The following is a 22,167-nucleotide window of genomic DNA, read 5'->3' as shown; positions in this document are numbered from 1 at the left end:
TGCCAGCAGGCCAAACCTCACGACACCGGATCTCCCCTGGCTGTGATGTGGGCTAGGAGTTTCCCTGCGCAGTGTCGCTACCTGGGCTGGGCACACAGCCCCTCCTTGGGAGGAGTGTTGCCCTCAAGCATGCTGATCTGCCCCTGAAGGCACATATACCTCAGTAGGCTGTTCACGAATACCCCTTCTGTGCCCCGGGCAATGTGAGACCTGGGATCTGGTCTGCAGGTCTGACCTCTGGGTCCTGGAATTCAATCCCTGACCCCACCAGAGAGAGGAGTGCCAGTCCTAATTCACCCATGGGAGCCCAAGCTGGGTCGATGTCTCTCAGCCTCAGGGTCTGCCCCATTCTTCTGGAATCACCAGGCCAGCAGCACCTGGGAGAGCTGGTGGATAAGGAGCTCACCGTCTGAGTACCTCTCAGTCAGCTGTAGGGCCCCAAAAGGGAAGGTCCCATTCCCTGGAGATGCCTCCGGCTGGTGGCTGTATTGTCTCTCTTGGCAGCTGCGAATAGGAATGGGGGAGGGGAGAGTGTAGCAGTATGGCGCCTGCTGTGCGGCTTGGGTCTGTGCACAGTGAGGTGGCCTGGGGAAGTTAGGAGCCAAGTGCCGCATCTGCTACAGGCTTACCGCTCACTGGCAATGGCTGTCACTGGGCTGGTGTCCACATATCTGTCCAACTGCTGGGGAGCCCACCAGCAGTCCGAGATGTAAGGGAGGGAAAGTTAACTGCACCACCTACCCTGCCTCTGGTCTCCAAGCTTCTCAGGAGGTATCTTCTTCCAGTTCTCCGCAACCTCCTCCCGTGGAGTCTCCCATAGTCTCCGGTACCTCACCTTCTGACCCTCCTCTAATGTATGCTTGTCTGCTTGTTTCTTTCTTCTAATTTCTTCCAGAATCTGTCTTTTTTCCAGAGACACTCTGTCTGGTGGTGTTTCTCATCTGCCATCTTTCTCCCTGCCCCCCTTTTCATTATTTTAATAACATTTTTCTCTTAGTAGCATGGCTCATAAAATCTTTGAGGCACCTTTCCATTAAGAGGATTTTAGCTCTTTTATGTTAATATAGTCAGCTAGTATTTTTCTCTTTTGTCAGCTGAGAATAACAAGACATAGATAATAGGTATTTACCAATTCTAGAGCAAAAATTCATAGCACCAGGAACCTAATTTAGACTTTAGAGATTATAACACTCTGGGGAAGGGGGAGATATTGAAGGAGAGAGAGAGAGAGAAAGTGTGTGCGAGAAAGTTTTGAAAGATGGTTATGCTAGATCAAAGATTCTTGGTTGACAGCTATCTTTTCTTTCAATATTTTGAATATGTCCTACAGCTGCCTTCTGGCCTTCATTGCTTCTGATGAGAAATCAGTTTTATATGGCTGTATCTAACATGCCCTATGAGTGAGCTGGGGGAGGGTGTATGGACCTAGTATTCTTGGCCTGTCATGCCTGGGGGGAGAGAGGAGGAAGCCCTGTCTTCTTGGCTGTACTTTCCCAGAGTAGATATCCAGTCACACTGAACTGGTAAGGAAGGGATGCACACAAATTTGCTATTCTTACCAATATTGAATAGATTTTCTTGAATAAATGTTTCTCTACTTTCTATGTGCCCTTAGGGAAATTTCCAGAAACCTTTAATGTTTTCCCTTTTTTTATAGTTTTCACCAGTTATAGTACTGTAAGGTTCTGACAAGTTTTAAGTTTCTTAAGTCCAGTATTTCCCTAATTTATTTGCTCACAGCCACTCCTCTTCCTCTGAAATGCATGAACTAGTTGTTCATGGACAATACATTTGGGGCAATACTGCCATAGATATTTTAATTTTATCTTTGAATAAAATTAGATCACCATTCGGCCGTGTGCCTTGTCTACATTATTTTAGTTTGTAAGAGAATGACATTTATAGAATTAGGGGTTTTTTGGCGTATAAAACAGCCCTAAGGAATGTGTCCTTGACACTGTTAGAGAATTCTTCTGAGATTGTTGTTCCCTGTATCACACATACCTTTTTATGAAGAATCACTCTAGAATTATTTCCCAGTTCTCAGAACTACAATAGCTTCTTCAAGTAACTGGCTTGGTTTTATTTTTCAGCTACTGTGTATGGTATGAGTGGATAGATGTTCCTTTTTGCATTATTTGTTAGAGAACACAGAGGCAAATGTGGGCAGTAGTACCTAGGACCTTCAGTTGTATTCTTATGTATGACTTTTATTCTTAGTTTCATCTTACTAGGTTCTTGAACAGGCTTCTTTACTATAATTTCCTCCCTCATTTTTAGCAATTTTGTGTGTGCATATGTGTATCTATATACACACATATATGTATATATATACACATAGTTTGGTAAAAATACATAAAATTTACCATCTTAATCATTTTTAAGTGTATAGTACAGCAGTGTTAACTATATGCATTGTGTTGTGCAACAGATCTCAAGAACTCTTAAATTTATGCAAAGCTGAAGCTCTGTACCCATTGAACAAGTCCCCTTAATCTTATATATATTTTTGCTTAAGGCATCTCATTCCTATTTGAGATGAGACTAAAAAGAATGAATGAATTAAATACAGTGGTTTAAAGTAAATATTTTTAAGTCAGATAAATGTCAGTATAGATACTTCTAGAGAATAATGTAAGAGAACTGAAAATTTGTTTGACTATAAACATAGAAATAATAAAGTAGGAAATTTATCAAACATCTTTGGCCTTTTAAATATGCATCTAAAAGCATTACCTAGTTTACAAAACATCTCTTTTTCTTGTTGCATAGGTTTTGTCAGGTTTTTAGAAGGCTATTACATTGTGTTAATAACTAAAAGGAGGAAGATGGCAGATATTGGAGGTCATGCAATATATAAGATTGAAGATACAAACATGATCTATATACCCAATGATTCTGTACGGGTTACTCATCCTGATGAAGCTAGGTATGTACTGATGGTAACTGCTTTTTTTTTTTCAATGTGGTAGATCAATTAGAAAACCAAATATAGTCAAAGGATTGTAAATGTTATATAAATACATCAAATGATGGCTCAGAATTCTACAACTTTTATTCAAGGACTATTAAAAACCTCCATTAAAACAGTAACAATTGATTCAGCTGAGGATCAACAATTGCTACTAAAACCGTTAGGCGAGAGGTTGTTATTGAGGAACAAAATAATCACACAATCTCAGCATATTAAACTCCATGGATCTCTTTGTTACTACCAAAGAGAAGAAGTATTTTTATGATTAAAAAAACAGGCAAAATAATAACCAAATAATCAAACGTCAGTCATCACCAATAATGAGACAAAACTGACATTATTTGCCTCTTAACGTATGAAGCAGTGGGAAAGACAGAGATTACCTTGTAGTTTTCTTGCTAAAAATTTAGCTTGACTCTAAGCATGAGAAAATAATATATAAACCCATACTATGAGACTTTATACAAGACAACTAGTCTGGACTCTTCACAAATGGGAAAAAGCTATTGACAAATTGATAGATTCAAAATTATAAAGGTGGAATTGATTTAATATCGTAAAGATTGATATGGAACAAAGGAGTATTTATAAGTTTTAGTTTTTAGGTAACAGTTTAGATTTTAAATTTACTCTGTACTTTTATAGTGTTATTCTGATACATGAATCAAAATTTAATTTGGTGATGTGCTCTTTTGCTTGAGACCTTAGAGAATGGTTTTCTGGACCCTGTGACGTTGCTTTTGATGATAATTTGGAAGTGGGTTGTTAAAAAATAATTTGTTTCAGATGAGGATAAATACAGTTTCTTAGATATAGTTTTTGCTCCAACTGAAAAAATTGTATCTTATACAGTTTATGGGCAGGCATATTGTGTTGATTGAAAGTGAATCAGATTGACCAATGCATATGAATTCAAGGGATAGGAAAAAGTTGAAGAGATTTATATTATTTGAAAACCACATCTTTATGATTCTTTAGCCAAGAATGGTAATATAAATTATGTTGTTATGTATGGTGACTTGAATATCTTTAAAGAGTAAAAGTATTTTATGATTAATATGTGTAGTAAATGGACATTATTCTAGACAATTTGTTTATTATAGGTAGACTGAAATAATATTACTACATAGGAAAAACTTTTAACATATAAAACTGTTATTCAATAATGTAGTTAGGTAAAAATATTTGGTAAAATAATAGGAAATAAAATACAGTACCATTAAACATTTTATACATAATGACAAGTAGAGGTTATTCTCCAGTGCCTGATTGTATCAATTTTAGAAAATTTACTAGAGCAATTCACCACATTAAAATATTATTGGGGAAAATCATGATCTTCTTAATATTTGCAGAAAATATATTTGACAAAATGCAATACCCATTTGTGATCAAAAGTCTTAGCAAACTAGAAATATAAGCAAATTTGCTTAACCTCATAAATGATACCTATTAAAAGCCTATATCCAAAATTATTCTTAGAAGTGAAATTTTAAAAGCATTACCTTTAAGTAAGGTAAGGAACCATACAGAGGGATCTGCCATCACTACTAATATTCAGTGTCATGTTGAAGGCCCTGGCCAGTGTAATAAGACTGGAAAAATAAGGCATAAAGCTTGAGAAGAGGCAAATATTGTCATGCAGACAGCATGATTTTCTACTTGGAAAGTCCAAGAACACCTACAAACTGTCAGAACTAATGAAAAAGTTCAGCAAGGTGACTGAAGAGAAGATGGGCATGTAGGAACCAGTAATCTTTAGAAACTAGAAAATTTATAAAATACCTGGGAATAAATATAACAAAAGCTACACAAAATTTATGGAGAAAATTATTATTAAAAGATTTTTAAAATCCCTAAATAATTGGAGCGATGTCACTTGTTCAGGGATGAGAAGACTTGATATCATAAAGATGCTAGTTTTCTCCAAAATTAATTCATAAATTTAATGTAACTCTAACCCAATTCCAAGAGGAATTTTTGAAAATGGAACTTGACAAAGTGATTTTAAAATTGATATGGAGAAGGCAAAGACATAAAATGTAACTAAAATGTTTGTACCCTCATAATACCCTGAAATAAAAAAATAAAATAAAATAAAGTCATATGGAAAAGCAAAAGTCTAAGCATGGTCCAGACAATTTATAAAAGAAAAACAAGAAGGAATAAGTCCCACCAGACAGTAAGACATAGAGTAATTAAGATAGTCAGATGGTAAGCTAGAGTAAGACTGCTTGGTATTTATTGGTGGAGGAATTGACGTTGGTCAATGAACAGAGGTGAGAAAGCCCAGAAAAAGATCTGTTTTATGTGGGAAACTGGAATGTGATGGAGTGAGGATTCCAAGTCATTGTGGAAAAGATGGCCTAAATAGTGCTGGTTTTCCATTTGGACAAAAATAAAATTAGATTCTAATCTCTGACAATAGTCAAGAAGCAATTTCAGAAGTACAAAGACAATTTTAAGAAAATAAAAGTAAATATTTTTATAATTCTGGCTTGGAGAAAGATTTTATAAATAAAAATATAAAAAGCACAAACCATAATGGAAACATGATATATTTGGTGCTATCAATATTAAAAATATATTTACAATGTAGACAAATTTTAGAAGACAAGCAGCAGTCTGAAAGTAGGTATTTGCAACATATAACAAGGATTAATATTTAGAATATATGAAGAATTTCTACAAAGCAGTGAGGAAATGATAAGCAACTTAACTGAAATACGGTTAAAGTTAGAAACAGGCAACAGACAAAAGAGATTCTGAACCTTACTAGTAATTTGGGTAATGCAGATTAAAAAGTAGTATTTTATTCTCATTAGTCAGATTGGGAATAATCAGAATATCTGCTGTCATCAGATGTTAGCAGAGATGTGGGAAATGAGTTTTATACTATGAGTTACACACTATGAGTTGGAGTAATATTATTTTAGCCACTTAGAAGGATAATTTGACATATTTAGCAAAATTGAAAGTGCACATTATTTACAGCCCAGTAGGTTCTTGTTTTCTATGTATGTGCTCTAAAGAAACTCTTACACATGCATACAGGAAAACATGCAAGGGATGTTCTTGGCAGCATTGTCTCTCATATAATTGAAAACTAGAGAGAATCTAATAGTCTATCAGCAGAGGAATGGATAAATGAAGTGTGTCACATATAGTCGGCCCTTCTTATCCATGGGTTCTGTATCCATGGATTCAACCAACCATAGATTGAAAATAACTGAAAAAAAAATTGTATCTGTACTGAATGTATACATTTTTATTGTCATTATTTCCTAAATAATGCAATATGACAACTATTTACATAGGATATTGTATTAGGTATTATAAGTAATCTAGAGATTATTTAAATATACTTTATGTTGTCTTTAAGGGGTCTCTGAAGTATTTATCTTATATAGGGAGGATATGTGTAGGTTCTATGCAAATACTGTACCATTTTATATAAGGGACTTGAGCATCTGTGGATTTTGGTATCTGGGGGCGTTCTGGAACCCCTTCCCCGTGGAGACCTAGGGATGGCTGTATATGACAAGGTACCAAATATCAATTACAGTGAACAAATTAAATCCATAACTTTCAACACAACTGGACTTCAAAAAATGAGTGAAAAAAGTGGGTTCCAGGACAGTACACAAAGTTTGAAATGATTTGCACAAATATTTTAAATATACAGTGTAATGCTACATATTATTTAAAGATATCTCTAATCTAATAAAAGTAAAGGGACACATGGACTGGAAGGAATCGATAACAGGAAAAGGGTTAACCTCTGAGGGAAATCTAAAGAAGATTTTAACTTTTTACATCATTTTTAATTATTTACCTTAAAAAAGTTAAAATGAATATGAAAAATGTGAACATTTATTAGTCTTGAGTGGTAGATATGTGAATATTTTATTCCATACTTTTTTTTGAGTTTGAAAACTTTCCAACTTAAAATTATGGTGACACCTGCAAATATTTTGCTTATTTTTGTTGCTCTCCTCTCTCCATCCTCAAAGCATTTGGAAAGCACATTGTAAAAGCAGAAGCAGGATTTACTTCTGTCTTGTTCAAAATCTAAGTGCCCCACACATGGAGGTGCATGACTTTGCCTTTCACTGGCGTAATCAGTGATGAGGAGCAGCCAAAGTATAAAATTAGGGGTCTTGGAAGGGATGATCAACAGACTTAGAATTGCTTCAGATGAAATCCCTATTCCAGGTGTGGTTTCAATTCCTCAATTTTAGTGAGTGCATTTACAAATATAAATGTATATATGAGTACCTGTTAAACTATGAAAAATAGTAGTATTGTATGCATGTAACATACTTTGACTTTTTTTTAGGTATCTACGAATATTTCAAAATGTGGACCTATCTAGCAATTTTTACTTTAGGTAAGTTTAAGCTTAGTCACTTAAATTTTTATATTATTTTCCAAGGGTAAAGACAGAATCAGAACACACAGTAGTATTTACTCTATTGTTTGAAATAGCCAGATTTTTTTTTATCTGAAAGCATTAAAATACAAGTATTTCCTCCCTTTAAAAATCTGATATTTGAAAATCATAATGGATAAACTAAAAGGTATTTATTCTCACTATAAAAATCATTTTTGTTTTAGCTAGGATTTAATGTATTTTAAAGAAATATTCTCAGTTTTAAATTTTGAATTACAAAACTGAAATTTGCTTTCAGTTTCTAATACAGAGTTGTAACAATTTCACAGTTCAATTTTGAGTGAATAATCTGGCAAAGTTAGGTAAAAATAAATTTAAAATAGGAAGAACTGTTACATTTCTGATGGTGGCATTATAAATTAATAGTTTTCCTGAAAAGGATGTAGCATTAAGTATATATCAAAATGTACCCTAAGAAAATAAACCAGGAAGGAACATATGAATCCTTATTAGTAAAGAGATATTTATAGCTTTTTTATTTGTGATAGTCCACAAAAGCAAACCAACCAATCCAGGGACAACCCAAACATTGATACTTGAAGAACAGGCAAGTTAATTATGGTAGAGCATCGTGATAAAGTGTTAGGCCACCATTGATGTGACCAATATGTGGGCCTGATAGATACAGTTGTTGTGATAGATACAAAATTCTACCAGTTATAATATCCAAACTGAAACATAGAACATAAAATAACATGCACCGATAAGGACCTGAGTCATAAGGACTAAAAGAGGACCTGGGACATATGCAGCTATTGGTGTGAAATAATGATGGGGTACTTTGCATTTTTAAAAATTTATTTTTAATTGTTAATATAATTAACCATTTCTTTATGAAATGAAAACATGTGTACTATGTAGAGTGGACTATGTCTTTATTGGTGTAAAACTAAAGGAAGTTATTAATAATTATTTAACAGTAGTAGATAGAGGAGCTTCTAAAGAAATAGTTTTCACTTCCACAAATGTTTATTGAATGTATATTTCCTTTGTATTTGCCTCCATCATTTACTTTTCAGTCTTTATTGCTTAATTTAATATTTATAGTGTCTGAGAGTTATTACTGAAGCTTGGTGGTATTGTTAGAAATGGTCTTTCCTTGTTTCATGTTTCTCAATTTTGTCTGTATCCCCACAGAATTCTGATCAAGTTATGCCTTAAGTGAAAGTATGTAGGTTATATGTCTCATGAATAGGCTTTTTAAAAGGTTATAATACATTCTTAAGAATCACTAGAATAAAGCAATTATTTTAAATAAGAATTGATTATTAAAAATCAAAAACCAACGGGGCACAGTGGCTCATGACTATAATTCCATCATTTTGGGAGGCTGAAGCGGGAGAATTGCTTGAGGCTTAGAGTTTAAGACCAGCCTGGACAACATGGTGTGAGACTCCTTCTTAAAAAAAGAAAAATTAGCTGGGCATAATGGTATGTGCCTGTAGTCCTAGCTACTTGGGAGGCATAGGTAGGAGGATCGCTTGAGCCCAGGAGTTCGAGGCCACAGTGATCTATGATCACACCACTGTACTCCAGCTTCTGTGACAAAGACCCCATCTCAAAAAGAAAAAAAAAAAAATCAGAAACCAACTTCTTAATATGGCTTTTATCCCTTTGAGATTAGGTGCTCTTAAAATGAATGGATCCATCAAGCAAATGTGGTAAAATTGTCTTTCACAGATGAAATAGAAATCAAATTTAAAGTATATCAATAAAGCAGAGATAATAGTTAAAATAGTATGTGTGACTCCCCAGACAGAATTGTAACCATCTTAAAATATTACTAAAATACCTCAAAAGCAAATATAAACCTAAAGTATTCAAGATACTTTCTGAAATTCTGTGCTAAAAAGTATATAGCTAGAACTGTTTATAAAACAGTATTAATTACGTGAAATCAGAATTCTAATGAGTTTCTTTTGGGCCAACGGCACAGAGACTATTATAATTTTTCAAATGGCTTTTACTCTCCTAAAACAAGTTTCACTGTAATGGCCTATGATATTTGCTTATTCTTGTTTTATTATGAAGTCAGTTACGATACCACCATTAATAATTAATAGAATTATTTTTGCTCGTGGGTAAACTAGGGTACAGTATTGTGCAGTGTTGCAGCAGGCATAGTAATAGCTGTAGAACCCCATTCAGATACGTTCAAAAGTGTGACTCCTTTGCACAAGACCGTGACCTTAGATTGATTTCATTATGAAGCAAAAAATGCATTGTAAAAATCCAAGAATGTAGGTTACTCACACTGTATTGTATATTTCTAGTCATGCAGATGCCTAAGTCATGTAATGGGTTTTTTATTTCCAACTACATTCGTATTTTGCTATGTTTTGCAGTGTTTATTTGAACAGCATTGCTTCCAACTAAAGTAACAGGTGCTAAGTAGTTTAGTTCACAGATTTTAATTTCATACAGGAGCCAAGACCATGGAATATGCTCTACTTTTGTAATTCTTATTAAGTTTCAATTCTGGTCTCAGTTACAGCTATGATTTGTCCCACTCACTTCAATATAATCTCACTGTCTTGCGAATGCCCCTGGAGATGTTGAAGTCAGAAACGGCCCAGACTCGCCAGGAGAGCTTTGACATCTTTGAAGACGAAGGATTAATTACACAAGGTGGAAGCGGTAGGTGTTTTTGGCATACCTGATATATGTTAATGTGGCATCCATGAAATGGCACCTCATTAAATTCACTCACATTTCTCTCGTATTTCTCCATCCCTCATTGCTCTTTGTCCTCACATGGGGTTGTTTTGGATACATGAACTTGACCAATTCATTTTTATAGAGGTTATTAATCACCATGTGATTTCATTTGTAGGCCAGCCAGAAAATTGTATGCTGACATTTTCTAGCAATTATTCATGTACTTTTTATTGAACACATTCAGGTCTAGACTTTTGGTGAAGTTTAAATAGAGGACTGTTTTCCTCAGTATTGGATAATATACACTACCTTATTTTCCTTCATCGAGACCTGTTAGGTATGGACTAGATTTTAGAAAAAAATTACCGTGGGTTACCTATTATGTGCAATTTTTTTGCATATAATATCCTCGTAAAAACTCTGGTGAAATGCCAGTTTTATAGAAATAAAGACTAAGTAGGAAACTGAGGCCTAGAAATTAAAATCATATGGCCAGATGAATCAGTGCCACAGGTCAGAGGCTCTGATTACTTTGGTCCCAACTTGACCCATCAGTACTTCATAGCCCTTGCTTCTGCCAGGACCACTGTAGGATCACTGCAGGACCACTGAGTGACTCTTCCAGGGTGCCCCTGAGGTCATGGACTAAACCAATCAGATGGTACCTTTCTCCCCGTTTATCAGTACTTTGGTCTCCAGATTCTTGGGATGGTCTAGAACTTTAAAGCAAGAGACATTGCTAATGTGAATGTTATAAAGGAATCATTTCAAAAGTAAGGCACTTTAGCTGAATTGAACTGCCTATGGAAAGTAAGTTGGTAGTGTCTTTGGGCCCCTTGCTCCATGCATCTTCAATGGTAGTGACAAAGATGTAGGTGTAGAGGCAGAATCTCATCTAAAGTGATCCCAGAAGGTTTGCCCTTGCAGGATACTCAGAAAGAGACTGTGTTCTATTAGAGTTTTGTCAAAGATGCTGGTCAACTATAAGAAGGCTTAGGCTGTTGTCTGTACTGAATGTCATGCCCTTGACTCTTGTTAGTTTACTTGATTGATTATCACTTGAGCTAAGGTCAAACCCAACCAGATCATTTAGATCTACCCCCAGATCATTTATGATCAACCCCCAGATCATTTAGATCACATAAATTTCCCTTGGTTGAAACACCCAAATAATAACCCATCCCTCTAGAGACAGGTGGAGGACAGGACAACTAGTGTGTCTGAATGTTTGCTTATGTCACTTCTGAATATCACTATTAGTAATATAAAAGCTGAAAGTATCACTGTATTTGTACTACATGCTATCCAAAATCTACATGTGAGTATCTGCTCTGGGATCTAATTAAGCCTACAATGTTACTTAATTTCTTGCTTTCTCTGGAGGAATTCTACTTGGTAGATAGGAATGACAGGGCGTATTAGGTTCTCTGTTGTTGCTGTATCAGATTACCAACAACTTTTAGTGGCTAAAACAACACAGATTTAGTGTTTTATAGAAGGCAAAAGTCCAAAGTGGGTCTCAGTGGGCTACAATTAGCGTATTGGCAAGACTGCATTCCTTTTGGGGCCCCCCAAAAGGGGAGGATCAGTTTTCATGCCCTTTCCATCTTCTGAGGGCTGCCCTCATTTCCTGGCTCATGGCTTCCTTCCATCTTCAAAGCTAGGAGTGGCCAGCGGAGGTGTTTCCCCCACATTACATCATTCTGACACTCACACTCCTGTTTTCCTCTTGCACTTACAAGGACCATGTGATTACACTGGGCCCTCTTGGATAATCCAGAATAATCTTCTCATCTCAAGGTCATCTGATTAGCAACCTTAATTCCACCTGCACCTCTAATTTTTCTTTGCCATGTAATATAACATATTCACAGGTTCTGGCGATTAGAATGCAGACATCTTTGCTGGGTGTGGGATTATTCTCCTACCACTCAGGGGTAAACTTAAGAAACAGCCAGTGAAAGTAGAAGGTGTGGGCGTATGTAGAAAAGGAAAATAATACATTTTTTAAAAAGTCTCTACTGTGTGTCAGGTACTTTGCATATACTATTTTATTTAATCTAAATATTTCTGAGGTGAGTAGTATTAACATCATTTTATGGTTTAGAAAGTTGAAGTTCAGAGAGGTTAAGTAACTTGCCTAATGTCACAGAGGTGGTAAGTGACAAAGACAGGATCCTAGTCCATGTCTGTATGATTCATTCTCTTGTGGAATGCATTGAAAGGGCAGAGAAAGTTTAGTTTTCATGAATCAAACTAAAGTGTATTTGTTATAGCATATAAATATTAATAAACACTTAACAGATCATGTTTTGAAGAAAAAAGATGGTATTGACGGCAATCCAGAACTCTTACAATCTTTTAAGCTGTTATGTTATACATATGCTTATTTCTTATTTTTCACTTCATGTAAATATTGTAAAACTCACTGCTGTTTAATCAGTTTATCTGGATATGCTAAAATCATGTATGCTGAAATTAATTTATTCGTATAGAAAAGCCCTGATAAAATAGCTTCCATTTATGGAAGTATTAGTAATGCACTAGGCTTGTCCAAAGCACTTTATGTGCATTATGAACTCATTTCATCCTTACAGCAACCACGTGACACACGTATAGATGAGGAAGCAGAGGCACAGAGAGGGGTAACACTCTTGACTGTGCCTGTCACCCTGCCGATAAGAGGCAGAGCGAAGATTTGGACTCAGGACCTCTGACTCCACAGCCTTGTGGTCAGCTGCTACTCTGCCATCTCTTGGCTTTATCAATATATTTGTACACATGTCCTTAATTTCCTGTTTTCTTTTAAGAACTCTTACAAATCAGAATATGCATTTCTTATTTGACTTTGTACAGATCAGCACAGTGTTATCAACACTGATAGGAATGATACCCACTGAAAGTGGCAAGGCTGTTATGCAGGCATCTTATTTTAAAGTTAAAAACAGAAGTTTAAGAACTTAAAAATAAGTTGAGTGTCAACCAATTTCCTTGTCTTTCTGATCCAACTTTTATTTTTCAGGTGTGTTTGGGATCTGTAGTGAGCCTTATATGAAGTATGTATGGAATGGTGAACTTCTGGACATAATTAAAAACACTGTGCATCGTGACTGGCTGTTGTATATTATTCATGGGTTCTGTGGGCAGTCAAGTATCCTTTCTAAAAATACGTAAGATATATATTATGAAACTTATGCTTTACCAATTTGTAGAAAGCCACATATGAATTATAAGATTATAATTATCAGTCTGTGCACCCCAACAGGAAAACTTACCCGTGATGCTATGTAGTATTAATAGAAATACAAAGAAGAATGTAGACTACATGAACCAGGCTGTAAGTATGCAGAAAGATAAATAAATAACAAGGAGGGAAAAGCAGTGTGCACAGCAAGTGATATAGGCAGTAAGTATGCTTATCTGGGAGAAGGAGCAGAATCACTGAGAAGGTAGGGAGGATGGGGAGGCCCATGGGAACAGTAAGACTTGGCCTGGGCCTAAACAAAAATCAGGCCTTAGCAGCGAGAAGAGAGATCAGAGGTTGTGAAAACACAATGAGTGTAGAGGTGGAAAAATACACAGGAGTGTTCTCATGGCTTGTGTATAAAAGTCTCAGGAGGTAGTATGTCCTGGGAAGGAGGTTGGTAGGTGGGAGTCAGATTGCCAGCCATCAGGTTGCCTTGGTGATCAGGCTAAGAACTTTGGGTTTGGTGCTAGAACTTTTGAAAGTTTTTGTTTGGGAGGGTGATACTTGCAAAGTAGTATTTAGGAAGCTTGAGTTTTCAAGTTGGATTAAGTAAAATGGGACTAGAACAAGGGACATGAGTTAGGACTAGCCTCCAATAGTTCAGGGAAGGGGGTGTAATAGATTAAACAGAAGTAGGTTGAGCCTTGGGTTAAGCTGATGAATTCAAATTTATGAAACCTTTTTCCGTCTACAGCTTCATCTTTCATTTAAGTTCTAGCTACATTGAGACCTTTCAAGAAAGTGTAATTATGTTATGAGGTTTAAGAAGGCAGCGTATGCCTTGTAGAAGTGGTGTTTAGGTTTTTCCTGTCACTTTTTGAGATCATATGGGGCATTTGTGCACCTAGCATGTTTTCTAATTGACATTCTTCCTTATGTCTTAGGCTTTTAAAGATCTATGGTGAAAACTTTAAAGGAGTCGTTGCTTTGAGACCATTAAATGAGTGAATACGACTAACCATTATCATGCTTTCTTGCGCCAGGAGCATTTAGGAAGAGTGGAATCAAGGCGCAGCAGGAGAGATTAGCCTTGAAGAGTGAGTGGAGGGCTGCCTTATTGGTGGCAAGTGAGGGAGACAGAGGTTAGATGAAGGCATAGAGGGATTCTGAAATGGAGATGAGTGAGATTATGTGCTACGCTTGAAAATCAGTCTCGTTACTTTATAATCATTTTCAACCAGTTAGTGGTATTAATATTATCTGTGTGATCATTCACTGGATAACAATATTTGATCCTGAATTACTTTTGTCTGTTTCCAAAAGTAAAATGTACTTGGGAAGAACACAGGTTTTTCACCACCAAAGATACCAAAAAGAATGTGCTACAGTTTCTAATGCAGTTTTAAATGATAGTTCTAAACTGTTTTGTATTTCTAAGAGCCAACTTGGACCTCACATTCATTAAGCATAATAAATGTTTGTTTTTAAAAATAGTGAACAGCATCATAGAGTGTAATTTTAAAGCTCATTAGTTTAAATGATGAATTGAATCTCCTGGTTATCAAGCATTTAATGAATTCTGGAAGTCTATATGATGATAAAAGCAGCTGCTATTTGTTGAACATTTACTCCTAGGCACTAGGAGTTTTACACACATTTCCTCACTTAGTCCTCCAACCACCTAGTAAAGTAGTTACTTTATTATTACTCTAATTTACAGAAGATGAGACTGTGGCTCAAAAAGCTAAATAAGGAGACATTACTGATAAGCTGTGTGTTGATTAAGCAGGTCAAAGGAATTCATTCAGTGTTTAGATTTTGCAGTTAGGTGACAAATTTCAACTGCTTTTACAGCATGATACTTCATCCTCTCAGCATTATGTTATATATTACTCCATAATTTAAACAACCTGTTAAATGACACCTGTTCTCTTTGAGAGACATATGATCTCTGAAGACTAAGGAAGATTAGTTGTACTTGTTTACTTGGCTATAGGTCTTCCCTTGGCCAGTAACCCTACACCTGGTTACCATTTCCTCTGAAATTCGTAGAAACCACTCCTGAGGCAGTTTGGTTTTGCCTTCCCTTCGTCCTTGCATAATTCTGAAGAACCATTTGACCCAGAGCTATTCTTGGCATTGGACAAGATGTATTTAATTGTGCATTTAAGGTAGAGTGATTCTGTTGGGCTTGTGTGAATCATGAATGCTGAACAGCCTTAACGTGGTTTCTAAGAGCTGCTGATCTATGGGCGACCAGTGTATGTGACCCTAATAGCTAGAAGATCCAGTAAGTTTGCTGGGACCCGTTTTCTCAAGAGAGGTGCGAACTGTGAGGTAAGATGACAAACAGTATCATTAATGACGTTTAACATTTTACATCAGCTTTGCTGACATAGATGAAGCAAAGTGAAATTTTAAAAAACGGAATTTTTCAGATTGGGATATTATCAAGACAATATAGTTACCCTTCAGTATTCATGAGGGGTGGGGTCCAGGGCCCTCTTCCCCTTTCCAAAATCCAAAGATGCTCAAGTCCTTTATATAAAATGGTGTAATTACCTATGCACATGCTCTCACACACTTTACATCATCTCTAGATTACTTATAATACAATGTAAATGTAATATACATATATATAATACAATGTAAATGTTATTAAATAGTTGTCACACTGTATTGTTTAGGAAATAGCGACAAGAAAAAAGTCTGAGCATGTTCAGTACAGACACAGCCATTGCAGGCTTAACTATATTTTTGATCAGAGGTTTGTTGAATCCGTGAATGTGGAACCCATGGATACGGAGAGCCAACTGTAATTAATTCTCCAGAGTATCTGAAACTTGTGAGAAATATGACTAGTTTATAGATGTTCTGAAATGTCAGCTATCTTATTAGAGTTATGCAATGCTTTAGGGAGTTATGAAATATCGAATGTTTTAGAGGATGAGCCAGTTCTGTAATACATGAAAAAATGTAGTATTAATGCATGTTTAGTGTAGAGACAAAACAGCAAAGCACTTCCACCCAAGGAATAAGTAGAAGACAGCACTCATCATTGGAAGTACATTCTCATTGAGAAGACAAAGTAGAGCAAGGCATGGGAAATGCTTTTCCTCTTCCCTTTTTTTTTTAATTTATTTTTTTTGAGGCAGGTCTCACTCTGTTTCCCTGGCATCAGACTAGATCACAGCAACCTCAAACTCATGGGCTCAGGCAATCCTACTGCCTCAGCCCCCCGAGCAGCTGGGACTACAGGCATGCGCCACCATGCCTGGCTAATGTTTTCTATATATTTTTAGTTGGCCAATTAATTTATTTCTATTTTTAGTAGAGACAGGGTCTTGCTCTTGCTCAGGCTGATTTCAAACTCCTGACCTGAAGTCATCCTCCCGTCTTGGCCTCCCAGAGTACTAGGATTACAGATGTGAGCCACCACGGCAGCCCTTCTTCCCTTTTTTGCCCAGATTCCTTTTTCTGTTCACTATGAGAAAATAACAACAAAAATTCACCCGTTCTTCCATCAGCCATATTATGTTTTTAAGTGCTCCATCTATTTGTAGGAGACAACTTGAGTCTTGAGCACATGTGTGGTTCAGTAGACAGATTGAATGAGGTATTGAGTTTTGATCCTGGCTTAAAATAGCAACACTATTCTTAAAATCATATCAACAATGGAAATCATTATAACTGGTGTTTTAAAAAATCAGAATTTTGAAGTTATATTACTTTTGAATTTTTAAAGGATAATCAAACAGACATGTTATTAATGCCTCTAAAATTATTATGTCATATCTTTATATATTTTTATAAATAAAGCTTCTTCAAAACCCTTTTTATCCTTCTTTCCATCAGGTATTATTTGAATCTCACTCTTTTGTCCTTTCATTTCACTTGGATCTTCAGAATTGAATTTTGATATTCTTTGATATTCCTCACCTTATGTATAATTTCATGTAATTGTTTTTCTTTTCTCACCTTCCCTACCATTCATACCACCTGTTTCCTATCTACTGCTTGTATTATTAGCTATTTAATTGGATTTTTTCCTAGTCCATTCTCTGCTACTTTTAATTGCCTTTATTACATTTTAATGGTTTTGTTTTTCTAATGTACACATTGAATATTGATCAACATTTACCTCTTTTAAAGATAAATTTAAAACATTCAAAGAATGGGAATTATAATTTCATTGTATACTTGAAATTTTTTCCATTAAAAAATTCTAAGAACAGGCCGGGCGCAGTGGCTCACGCCTGTAATCCTAGCACTCTGGGAGGCCGAGGCCGGTGGATCGCTCGAGGTCAGGAGTTCGAAACCAGCCTGAGCAAGAACGAGACTCCCGTCTCTACTATAAATAGAAAGAAATTAATTGGCCAACTAATATATATAGAAAAAATTATCCGGGCATGGTGGCACATGCCTGTTGTCCCAGCTACTCGGGAGGCTGAGGCAGTAGGATTGCTTGAGCCCAGGAGATTGAGGTTGCTGTGAGTGAGGCTGACACCATGGCACTCACTCTAGCCTGGGCAACAAAGCGAGACTGTGTGTCAAAAAAAAAAAAAAAAAATTCTAAGAACAGAAAATATCTTTAAACACATCTTTCTTTTCAGGGTGATGTTGCAAATGAAGTGGAGACTGAACAAATACTCTGTGATGCTTCTGTGATGTCTTTTACTGCAGGAAGTTATTCTTCTTATGTACAAGTTAGAGGATCCGTTCCCTTATACTGGTCTCAGGACATTTCCACTATGATGCCAAAACCACCTATCACATGTGCGTACAACAGTCTTTTTAATATTAACTCTTCGATACTCACGTGTAAAGATAATGCACTCTTGTCACAGAAATCTCATAAATGTCTAGGTTTCAATGAGGTTTTAGTCCTAGAATGTAGATAATTTAGAAGAGGAATGTCTATAATTTTTATTCAATAATTTATATTTAATTTTGACTGTTAGTAAATTATTTATATTTCACTTCAGAAATGTAAGAATCATTCAAATTTAATAAATACATGATGAATGAGTGTCCAGTGAGCTCCTTGAGAGGGATTTGGAAAGTGAAGATTAGTCGAATTGCATTCTGTAAACATTAAAAAAATCCTGTACTTCTTTTATTTCTGCTTTATAATTTTCATTTAGGTGCTTATTTGTCTTTTTTCCTTCCCAGTGGACCAGGCAGATCCATTTGCACATGTGGCTGCCCTTCACTTTGACCAGATGCTTCAGAGGTTTGGCTCCCCCATTATCATCTTGAATTTAGTGAAGGTACAGTGCCCTCATCTGTTTGGTTGTGAGATTCAGACACACTGGGCAACCTTTTCCACAGCACCAAGGGGTCAGCAAGCTGTGTCTCTCCTCTCCCCAGAGGAGAGATTTGCAGATTATCATGCTGGGACAACTCACTGTGTCTGAGCTGAGCCACTGTCCTTTGGCCTCAGATTCCATGTGGCCCCTTCCCTGCCTACCTGGAGGAATCAGTAGTATGTTTCCAAGGGAAGAGAGTGATTCACTGTATCAGGCTCCTGATTTCCTTGTGTGAGTTAGGTGTGGGTGAAATTTCCACCTTAGTTTCCAGGACAACTTGGAGAAGGAAATATGAAGATCAAACTACCACAGCTTAGCTTTAATACAGCCAGCTCCTTTGACAATGCAGGAGAGCTCCTGGGCAAACTAATATGTAGTAATGGGATCAAAAGGCTAGGGTCAGAAATTGGGGTACTGTCGTGACTCAAGAATCAAGTGGGCACATGAGAAACCCAGACAAGGTGGTGGTAATGGCTCCTAGTTCACTGCTTCCTTGCCAGAGCACGCTGACTATCCACGTATCTATGTATGAGTAGGTGTACAAGTCAAAGGCCTGGGATGGCGGGCAGGGAGACCAGATGACAAACTTTATCTGCATCAGTTGAAACCAAGTGAATTGAAGGAATCTTAGCAGCCAAGAAGACCCTTACTATGAAAATTGAGGGGTTTGTTATGTAACATGGTTATGGCAGTGTCCAGCAACCTAGTAGTATCTGAGGTTATTCTGAGAGGTTGGTTAATAAATGCAAGTCAATTCACTAAATAACCAAGGAACCCTCTGTCCATTTAGTTAGTCATTTAGCCAGTGTTTTTGAGGGTTTCCTGGGGGCCGAGGCCTGGAGCCAGTGGTCTATTGGAGGAGGCAGTGAAGCAATGCAAAGGAACCAGTGCAGGCAAGTGGTGCTAGGAGAGCTGATGATGGTGGCAGGGAAGTCTTCTCTGGGGATGTAGTGAGTTAGCATCAGCCTGAAGGAAGAGGCATTAACCAGGAGAGAGAATCATATTCAACTTAGAACAAAATATACAAAGGCCCTGGGACAGGAAGGAGTGTGGCAGGTTTGAGGAAGAGAAGGAAGATCTGTGCTGGGGCCCAGATATCAGAGGAAGCAAGCTTGTTGTGACATGAGGCTAAAGAGATATTAGTATTTACAGCCAGACCATGAAAGCATCGTAGGATGTGTTAATGAGTCTGGTCTCCTTCTAAGAGCAATGGAAAACCATTGACGAGTCTTGTCTGCTTGAGAGGATCATGATCAGATTTATGTTTTGAAAAAATTACTGTGGCCTCAACATAGGGAACAAATGGATTGGTACAAGGTTCAAGTGAATGCTAGAAGGCCAGATTGGAGGCTGTTGTCACCGTCCATAAAAGAGGTGGTTCTGGCTTAAACCAGGGTGGTGTGGCTGAAATGGAGAGATGTGGAATTGAGATGAGGGAGGAGGAGGAGTCAGGCTCGGTTCCTAGGTTTCTGGCTTGCTCAGGTGGATGAACGGCAATGCCATTCACTGAAATAGGGAACACCGACTGACTCAGGTGTGGGGGAAGGTCACGAGTACAGCCTGGATGCGCCGAGGTTTGAAGTGTATTTGAGTCCCCTGAAAGGAGGTATATGTCAGGAGGTGGTCAGTATATGTCAGGAGCTCAGAGGAGAGGTCTGGGCTGAGATGTGATTTTGTGACTCTATACAGGTGACATTTGAAGGTGTGGGCATGGATGGAGTACGCATATGGAGAGTGTAGAGTAAGGAGAGGAAGAACCTCAGTCCTAGTCTTTGGGGTCTCCAATTTTTTTATTTTAATTTTAAAAGTTTGTGGTTGTTTTTTTTTTTTTTTAGAGACAGGTTCTGTCTCTGTCGCCCAGGCTAGAGTGCAGTGGTGTCTTCATAGCTCACTGTAACCTTGAACTCCTGTGCTCAAATCTTCCTGCCTCAGCCTCCCAAGCAGCTGGGACTACAGGCATTTGCTACCACACCCGGCTAATTTTTTAAATTTTTTGTAGAGACAGAGTCTCATTATGTTGCCCAGGCTGGTCTTAAACTCCTGGCCTCCCAAAGTGCTGGGATTACAGGCATGAACTGCCATGTCCAGCCAAGATCTCCAGCTCTTAACATCCAGTTAGAATGGGCTGACTCTCTAAAGAAATCAGAGAATAAAAACAGCCAGAGGGTAGGAAGAAAACCAGAAGGTGCCATATTCGGAACACCAAGAAAAGCATGTTTTACGATGGAAGGGAGTAAGTGGTGGACGGTGTCAAATGCTGCTGAGGGGTCAAGTAAGATGAAAATGAAAAAAATGCTCACTGGTGTAAGCACCATGGGCAGCACTGACTGATACAGACTGAAGTATGGGATCCAAGTGAGCAAGCGGTGGCAGTGAGTATGGTACTTTACCCTCAGTAGGAGTACCTAGTGAAAGATGGTGTGTTTATGTTGTTTTTTTTTTTTTTTTAAAGAAATCACATTGATACATTTAAAAGCCTATGGAAGGGATCTGTTCGGGATGGAGAGTTACAGAACACAGGAGAGAAAAGGGATGATCAATGATTTCCTGCATTTAAGAAAGTAGGAAATGATGAAATCTGAAAGATGGGTGGGGGAATTATTTTAATGGAGGGACAATGGAATAGTAAGGGTGCAGGTGTGTGTTTATGTGCACGCACAGCACATTCTGATGGCTTTACTTTCCGTTTAAGGGAAGAAGAAAAGTCATCTGAGAATGGAAGTTTGAGAGGAGTGGAGAAGGTTTAACAGTCTTGTGTATGTGGGAGGGTAAGTTGGCAAGAAATATCCAGGCAGTACTAAGAGCTAATTTCAAGTTGGTGACCTTGATTTCTTAAAGGGAACCATCCCGTGATTGCCTGGCTTTTTCCAGCAGAGCTTGTGTGTGGGTATAAGTACAGGTAAAATAGATGATTGGCCTCATTTAGTTTTTCCAGAGAGGTGTGACATAAAAAGGATCAAAGACATTTGGGATATTGGCAATATTATGATTGAGATGGACGATGAAATCTGAGCTGGCCAAGGATGGAGTGTAAAGGGGAGGAAGTAGAGCTGTCAGTGGATTGAGCTCCTCATGAGATGGGGTATTTGAAAGCATTTTAAAAATAAAAGGAGTTCTGGATAGGAAATTTTGAAGGCCGAGCAGTTACCTGTGATGATGACTTTATCTGAGATGTGAGGATGGGAATGAAGACTTCACTAGAATGGAAGAGGAGAAGGAGTTATTGAAAGTCACCGAGATGGAGGGAGGCAAAGCTTGCGGTGGGGAGGGAGACTGTTCACAGGGGAGGTCTGAATAACTATACACATGGGCTCATAGGAGCAGGGGATGTATATATATATATATATATTATATATATATATAATATATAATATATATATGTGTGTGTGTGTGTGTTTTAAATCAAGAGTGTGGAATATGTCCCAAAATTGGCAGTGAGAGGAAAGGAGGGAGACAATGAGGCAGTCGCCTTTATTTCTTCCTTTGGTGCTCTTTGGTTTATGTAATTGCATCCTACCAGGATTGGCTTTGTCAAATAGATCATTCAGATATTAAATACACCATTTTCTAGACATTTATTCACATT

The 22,167-nt window shown here is 37.3% G+C and overlaps 2 protein-coding genes across 3 annotated transcripts in view; both read left to right on the top strand.

Moving 5' to 3' along the window:
• CDC40 (cell division cycle 40) overlaps window positions 1-22,167 on the top strand; it is a 487,800-nt gene that overhangs the window by 104,489 nt on the left and 361,144 nt on the right. The window lies entirely within an intron of this gene.
• The window catches only part of FIG4 (FIG4 phosphoinositide 5-phosphatase), a 104,122-nt gene that overhangs the window by 23,520 nt on the left and 58,435 nt on the right, over window positions 1-22,167 (top strand). For both annotated transcript variants that reach the window (XM_012753173.3, XM_076003065.1), the window contains 7 exons: window positions 2,773-2,929; window positions 7,314-7,364; window positions 9,916-10,064; window positions 13,108-13,236; window positions 15,509-15,609; window positions 17,886-18,048; window positions 18,445-18,542. In XM_012753173.3, the coding sequence (XP_012608627.3) occupies window positions 2,773-2,929; window positions 7,314-7,364; window positions 9,916-10,064; window positions 13,108-13,236; window positions 15,509-15,609; window positions 17,886-18,048; window positions 18,445-18,542 (848 nt within the window). The remainder of the gene's footprint in view (window positions 1-2,772; window positions 2,930-7,313; window positions 7,365-9,915; window positions 10,065-13,107; window positions 13,237-15,508; window positions 15,610-17,885; window positions 18,049-18,444; window positions 18,543-22,167) is intronic.

This window comes from Microcebus murinus, chromosome 5 (assembly GCF_040939455.1).
Source record: "Microcebus murinus isolate Inina chromosome 5, M.murinus_Inina_mat1.0, whole genome shotgun sequence".
NCBI classification, from domain to species: domain Eukaryota; kingdom Metazoa; phylum Chordata; class Mammalia; order Primates; family Cheirogaleidae; genus Microcebus; species Microcebus murinus.
The sequence above is the reverse complement of the archived record's forward strand: the minus strand, read 5'-3'. Positions and strand labels throughout refer to the sequence as shown.